This window comes from Gavialis gangeticus, unplaced genomic scaffold (assembly GCF_001723915.1).
Source record: "Gavialis gangeticus isolate Ggan-Ray unplaced genomic scaffold, GavGan_comp1, whole genome shotgun sequence".
Lineage (NCBI taxonomy): Eukaryota > Metazoa > Chordata > Crocodylia > Gavialidae > Gavialis > Gavialis gangeticus.
The window spans coordinates 34,645,719-34,653,294 of record NW_017728994.1 but is presented as its reverse complement, the minus strand read 5'-3'; the positions used below and the strand labels follow the sequence as shown (position 1 = coordinate 34,653,294).

Here is a 7,576-nt window from a genome sequence, read left to right as displayed (position 1 = left end):
AGGCAATAGGAGAAGTAAGTGTTAGAGGGCAGGACAGATGGTGAGGTGGGGCAGGACAGACAATGAGGTAGGGAAGGGCAAGGGTTTGGCAAGAGAGGCATTGTGGAAGCAAGTGGCTGGGTGGGAAAAGTGAGGGGGGAGGGGTCAAGGCATCTCTTTCCCTGCTACAGTGGCCGGAGGGAAGTATTTAAAGAATGTTCTATGTATAGGATATAATTATTGGAAGGTTGTCTTAAATTTGAAGTCATCATGGTATGTAAGGAAACTATACCTAGTGCAGCTGCAGCCTGCCCTTTTAAATGTTATTTATATTACAGTAGCACCTAGAGGCCTCAGACAAAGTTGGTGCCCTCCTTGTGCTGTATGCTGTAAAAATTACCTGGCAGAATCTTAAAAAACAGGGTTGGTAGATACCTCAAAGAGGACATCTGGTGCAATCCCCCCTCTATAGCATCCCATGCAAACGTTGTTTTCTACCCTGCACTTACACTAACAACAAATAGCCCTGCCCAAAAGAGCTCTCATCTAAACAGACACCTCAGAGGAATACTCACATAACCAATATCACACAGCAGGTCCTAGCAGAAACAGAAAGAGACCACATGCCACATGCAAACCAGCTGCCCATTCTCCAGCCCACACTGGTTCTCCTAATGCCCCCCCCCCCCTTTTACTGGAAGTTGTTCATTCACTAATTTACAAATGATAGCAACCTACAGTGGGTTCCCTCATAAGGGATTTTGGTTAGCTCAGTTCTACTGTGTATATGGATGGTGTAAATTTGTATTGTGCATGTGGTTAAGGAAGCTCATAATCTAGCCCTTCATATTCAGCTTTTTCTTGTGTGAGAAAATGCATGTGGTCATCTTTCAACAACAATATTCATTCTGATTCTGGCATCCTTCTCTTATGCCATTAACATTAAAATGCCAAACTATTTTTTTTATTATTTTACAATATATACTATATCATTTATTTTCATTTATTTTGCAGATATCACATACGTTATCATAGGAGTTACTCTTGGAGCCATTTTAGCTGTTGGTTTTATAGCATTAAAGATCTGTATGATCAAAAGACAATTGATTGACAATATCCTTGGAGGTAAGAGAAACATACTTTTGTTTTTTGACCCACAGGGAAATTCTTCTGACATTTCAACATGGTAGACCTGAGCAACATTTATGTATAGGAAGAACTGAATAAAAGCTTAGATCTCCAAGAAAAAACAGTAAATTTTGTCCTGAAAACAATACGAAAAGGGGTCTGAATTTCAATTCCTTGAGTCCACTTATAAATTCTAGTATGATCAACTCAGTTCTGTAGGCCTACAAGGAAGATAAATTCAGTTCCATGCAGTTTTGTCTTCAGAATTATTAATTTTTTAAGAAAAAGTATGATAGGACTTTAGATGTGACTAAAGAGTGCTTAGTTATAATTTCGATCCTAGCATCCTAGCCACAATTTCCATTTTTCACACTGTTCTGATTCTGGCCTTTCCACTCAGATATGCTTGTCTGACTTCTGTATACAGAGCTTGATAGAACATCTATTCAGGTATATGGACAAATTCCCATTGACTTCCAATGGTAGCTGGAAGAGGCAGATGGCTTGTAAGGTGCTGTTGGGTTCTCTAGAATGCTATTTGCTGTCGGAAAGTGTTCTTTTGTTAGAAGCATTATTTCAGGCTGGGAAGCTCTGTAATCTAACTTCACAGTTGCTTATTGTAACACTTCCTTTTGCTTTGGCATGGATTCACAGCCCAGAGTTTTGGATTTAAATTCAAAATCTTAAATTAATACTTAGTTGAAAATGCTGTTTTTTAAAATCCAAATATACATCAATGTAATGGAGAACATAATTTTGCTTCTTCACTATACTAGGGGCAGGTTGTAACTCAGTGGATGCGTCTACACATTCATTAATGTGCAGTAGCTACTGCATATTTTAGTTTAATACTTTCTTAATGAAGTACTAATTAAATGTGCAGTAACTACAGTTACTGTGCAGTAGCTCTGGTGCATGGTTTTTTTAGTGATGCTTACTGTGCAGTAGCCTAATACTACTGCACAGTAGCATATTAGCACAGTTTTTGCCCAGCATGCTACTGTGCAGTGTTATAGGCTACTGCGCAGTGTTATAGGCTACTGCGCATTAAACATCTCATGTAGATGTGCTCATTGATTTCATTTGGTGCTGAATGTGGCCCACAGAGTTCCTCTTACTCAGAAAAATTCTAAAACACTAACAAATTAAGAGGCAGAATCAATACTGGGACAATTTCTCCCAACTGAAATGCAGTTGAAGTTGCCTTCAATGTGGTTGAACATAGTAAGAGTGCCCAGCAATACTTCACAGTAATTCAGGACAAAAAATAAAGCAGCATACTAAATGCAGCCAAAAAAACAGGCAAATGTGAGGAAGCAAGAAATACCCAGATTGAAGAGTAGTTCAGCTTTCATTTACCACTGGGTAAGTTTAGACACACAGACAGTTATTGTGGAACAGCTGAAGTGCATTAAGTTCTTTTCCTCTGTTAAGTCACTGTAATCTGTGCATTCATCCATGTTCTTATAGGAAAATCATATAACCTACTGAATCACTAGAACCCCACCACCCAGGGTGCCTATAGATGTGTAGCAAGGCTGCTCCAACACTGTAATTACAGTGCATTGGAGCAGACTCGTTTAATCAAGTCTGCTGATCGAGTCTGCTGGAACATGGTAATCAATTAATTGAGTCTACTGGAGCATGGTAATTACTGCACTCCAGACAACTGCAGCATCATGTGTATCAGTGCCCCCATGCTGAAAAATGGTGGCGGGGACCCCCACCCCCATTTTTCAGCTTGGGGATGCTGATACATGTGATGCTCTGGGCACTTTAGCTAGAGCAACTCGCAGAGCTGCTTTAGTTAGAGCACCGCCCCACTCCCCAATGCCCAGAGCATGTGTATAAGTGCCCCAAGTGTCCTGGGTTTTTCTTGGATGCCTCTTATTGAAGCAATATTGACCTGGACCCATGCTAACAGCCCAGACTGGCACTCCTCACAATTTAGGGAATTCTTCTTGGAAATCCCCTTCTCAATCTGGTAGTCTGAATTCTTTGTTACCATAAATTACAGAATATTGAGTTTTAATATCTGTCCCAAGTCACTCACCCCAAAAAGAGTCATCTTGAATAGCATGATAGTACAAATTGGAGCCATGACAGAATTCCATATAATATGATAATGGAAAAAAAACTAATGAAAGGAAAGCATTCCCACTGAGGAAAATGGAATTACTGTAAATGAGAACAGATTTGCTACCTAAGCAGTTACTCTCTGTAATGATATTTCTGTGATGAATTTCTCATGGAGATATGCATGGCTAATTACATGTAAAGGGCCATTTTTCAGTCATGAAAGAAACGGTATGGATCTAATGGTGGTCTGGTCAACCTGTGACACACATACCACAACTGTTATGAACAGCTTGTGTGTGTAGCATGCATCAAATCAGGAAGGGGGCAGACAGCACAACAGATAGGGCAGGTAGCGGAAAGCACAGCAGCAGTTCAGGCATGGGGCACAGAACAAGGAGCAGAATCAGGCAGGAGAGGCAGATTGAAGTGGTACTCAGGAGGGGTTCATGGCTTAATTTGTAGCATGTCTGACAAACAGTTTAGGCTAGATCAGTGATACCCATCTCTTAAGTGGAAAAAAAATTTATAAGGTGGCTAGTTGTGCCTTTATGGCATCCATTCATCAGCAAGTGATGGTGGATATTGCAGCTATTCTACTGACTGGTGGAACATTTTCTCTTGTGGCTGTAAAGATTGATGTTAGACTTGCAGGTCCTGCCACAATGGTTACAGGTGTGCATAGTGTTAGGGGTTACTGTACTGACAAGCTGTTTCCTTTGGTCATGTTTCTGTTGTAATTTGAGTGACCATTTCTTATTGTGATGTTGGACTCCATGATTGAGAAGAGAGTGCTACTTTGTCCTGTCTCCTGCTAAGGCCTTTCAAAGGTTTGGGTTGATTCCAAAAGCCTTCATATCCTGCTTGCAGAAATCTTTGAAGTGCAACTTTGGCCACCCTAGTCTTCTCTCCCTGCCTGCAATTTTCCCATAGAGGATGTCCTTTGGGATATGCCAATCTTCCATCCTGCAAATATGGCCAAGCCAGCATACGTGCCGCTGTTTGAGTAGTGCAGTGATGGTTGGCTTTGGCAATGACCTCTGTGTTGGTGATTCTGTCTTGCCACTTGATGCCAAGGATGCACTGTGAACAGCATAGGTGGAAGCTGGTCAGCTTCTTTTCTTGATATGCACATGTTGACCATGTCTTACTACTACTGTGCATAAGGACACTGAGGACACAGGCTTTGTACACAAGCAGCTTAGTTTTGATTGTGAGTATAGTATTGTTCCAGACTCATTTGGAGAGCTTACTGAAAGTGGTAGCTGCCTTTTCAATGTGTACATTTAGCTCTTCATCCAGTGATAGGTTGTCACTCACTGTGGATCCAAGGTAGTACAACTTGTTCACTGCCTTGAGAGGTGTGTTGTCAAAGCTGATAGATGGTGACCAGTGAACACCCTGTCCTAGGACCACAATCTCCTTGATTCTGATGGTCAGGGCGAGCATCCTGCAAGCATGGGAGAGATGATTCATGAGTATTTGTAGTTGGCCTTCTTCGTGGGTGGTGAATGCAGCAAAAAAGTGCCACAAATCCAGATATTATACAAGGAAAATTTTGTGAAAGAGCTCTGAACAAAATGAATGTTTAAGTCACAAGGGCTAGGTAAGAGTCATCCTAGAATACTCAGTGAAATGACTGGCATAATTTCAGAGCCATTGGCTGTTATTTTTGAGAACTTAGGAAAGTCAGCTAAGGTCCCAGAAAACTGGCAAAGGGCAAATATAGTGCCATATTTAAAAGAGAACAAAGAAAACCCAAGGCTAGTCATTCTAACTTTGATATCTGGAAAGATACTAGACCACAGGGCTGCCAATCTAAGACTTTGTTACTGACAATCTGCATATTTTTTTATGGACAACAACACTTTTTTACTGACATGTTTTACATGATGTAAATGTAACCCTTTTGCTAGGCCCTGGATAGCAGTACCATGGGCCAAGTTCAAATTTAGGGATTTAAAGTGCTCTTTCTAAATTCGGCTTGTGCCCTAACCCAGAAACCTGGTAAAATTAATTTTAATTTTCCCCACCTCTCTGTCCTGCCTGGTGCCTCATATTGCCCAGGTGCCATGTGATCCTGCTACCTTCAAGGTGAGAAGCCATTTGTTACAGGAAGACAATAAGTGATGGAATGCAAATGGCTGGGGAGGGGAGGAGGATACAGAGCCTGCTATAGGCTATAAAACCCTGAACCCTGCAGGGTGCCATGCTGCACTCCTGCTCAAACACAAGGTGGCACTCTTGTCTGCTCTGTCTGTCCATCAACACCTGCACCCAGCTTCATTCCAATGATGGGTCTTCACTCAAACTCATGGTTTCTTAGTAGTATACAAACAGGGCATTTTTTTAATGAACTTTAGGGATAAGCATTTTTAGCCTTTTTTTTTTTTGCAGACTGTAAACTTACAGACAGTTCACAACCCTGCTAGAGCATGTAATTACAGAATCTATTTCTAAGCACCTTGAGGACAGCAATATGGACTTGCCAAGATCTCTTGAGTGTATTTTTACAACCCTTGAGTGTATTTTACAACCTGCAGCAGCAGGACACTGACCACCCTTGTCCCTTTGCTTTACCTGTGGCAGGTTAGAGTGCAGTGCCTTGTAGTTACACTTATGAGAGGACAACTAAATGCACAGATACAAACTGGGGAATTACTGGCTGGGATGCAGTATTGCAAACAAGGACTAGGGCCTTATAGCAAACAGCAAGTTGAATATGAATCAACTCTAGATGTAAAAAAATTAATTTAACAGGAGTGACAAGTCTAGGGAAATTATTCTTCCTCTCTGTTCAGTAATGGTGAGGCTTCCCCTGGAATACTGTATCCATGTTTCAAGAAAGATTTTATGATTGTAACTCAGAAAGAGAAATGGATAATATATGCTTGGCCCTCCATTGTTTGTGTCTGACAACATTTGCTTCTATGGTTAGAATGCTGATAATCACATTCAGTAAAGAAACAATATTTTACCTTTGTGGTAGTCATCTAATCCTATAAGGGCAATAGTGCCAGAACACAAGCAGCTTCAGTACCAGTCCCACTTTTGGTTCAGTAGCTTCCCCTTCAGCATGACAACCTGAAACCGAAAGGCCAAGTCCTATGGGAGTTCTCTCAGACCTTCCTCCTAAGGGAGCGAACTTGATTCTATGGTAATTAGCGTCAATGGGTACATCCAAACCAAGCGCGTATGTCCCTCTTGCCCTGTCTCAAACCCCTTTAAGGCAGGGCAAGAGGCATGTGCGGAAATGAAAAAATGTTTCCCGCACTGCAAGTTTGCAGCACAGGGAGAAAATTGGACACCTGGATATCCAGGGATCAAAAAAACTGCTCCTCAGAACAGCGGAGCAAGGCATGGTCCCTGACCGTGCCCGGAGCCAGCAGGGAGTCAGTCCTCCAAAAGAGACCCTCTGGTTTCAGCCAGAGCATCTCTTTAGTGCTCCTGCTGCCCCCAGCCCCTGGCTCTGTCCAAGGTGAGTGTGGGGGGGAGTTCATGGGTGTGGGTGGGTGAGTGGTGGCAGGGGATGTGGGGAGCGGGTTGGGGAGTGGCAGTGGGGATATCCCCAGGGCTGCAGAGGGTGAGGACCTGGCTCAGATCAGTATGACTTGTTAGTCCAGCTTTGCACCGGAGTGGGTCACACAGCTCCGGGAGGCACGCGCAGGAGCCATGCCTCCCAGAGCCCTATGACCCACTCTGGTGCAAAGCCAGACTAGACAGCCACATGGGGCTGGGCCAGGTCCCACCGTGTGCCACCTCCCCGTAGGGACAGCAGGGCAGAGGCGGGACCCAGCACAGCATGCAGGGACTACGTGCTGGGTCCTGCTGGTCCTGGGGCCTCTCTGCCACCCGCTCAGGCTGGTCCCCAAGCAGCAGAACCCAGCACAGTACATGGGGACCATGTGCCGGGCCCAGCCAGGTCCTGCCAGCCCTGGGGATCCTCTGCTGCCCAGCCAGGCCAGACACTTGACAGCAAGATCCGGCACGGCATGTGGGGACTGTGCGCCAGGCCCAGTCAGGTCCTGCCAGCCCTGTGGCTGCTCATGCTACCCAGCTGGGCCCGTCCTGAGGCACATAGTCCTGTGCACCATAGGACCAGCCTGCCCGGGAAGCATGAGCAACCCCAGGGCTGACAGGACCTGGCTGGGCCTGGCACATGGTCCCTAAGAGCTGGGAGTTGGCAGCAGCAGGCTCAGAGTGCCCCACTCCTGCTGCTGCTGTGAAAAGTAAGTTATGGGCCTTGGTTGGGGGGGGCTGAGGCCCTCCAGGGGGCAGCTGGGATGCTGGGCATGGGGGCTGGTGCCCTGTGGGGGTGGAGGCATTTCATGTGCTGTGTGGGAGGGCTGCACCCTGTGGGAGCCAGGGGACTCACCCCTCCTGAGCAGCCCCT

At 44.7% G+C, this 7,576-nt stretch overlaps 1 protein-coding gene across 3 annotated transcripts in view; it reads left to right on the top strand.

The window, feature by feature from the left end:
* CUNH10orf128 (chromosome unknown C10orf128 homolog) overlaps nucleotides 1–7,576 on the top strand; it is a 39,040-nt gene that overhangs the window by 13,805 nt on the left and 17,659 nt on the right. For all 3 annotated transcript variants that reach the window (XM_019502566.1, XM_019502564.1, XM_019502565.1), the window contains one exon: nucleotides 994–1,104. In XM_019502566.1, the coding sequence (XP_019358111.1) occupies nucleotides 994–1,104 (111 nt within the window). The remainder of the gene's footprint in view (nucleotides 1–993; nucleotides 1,105–7,576) is intronic.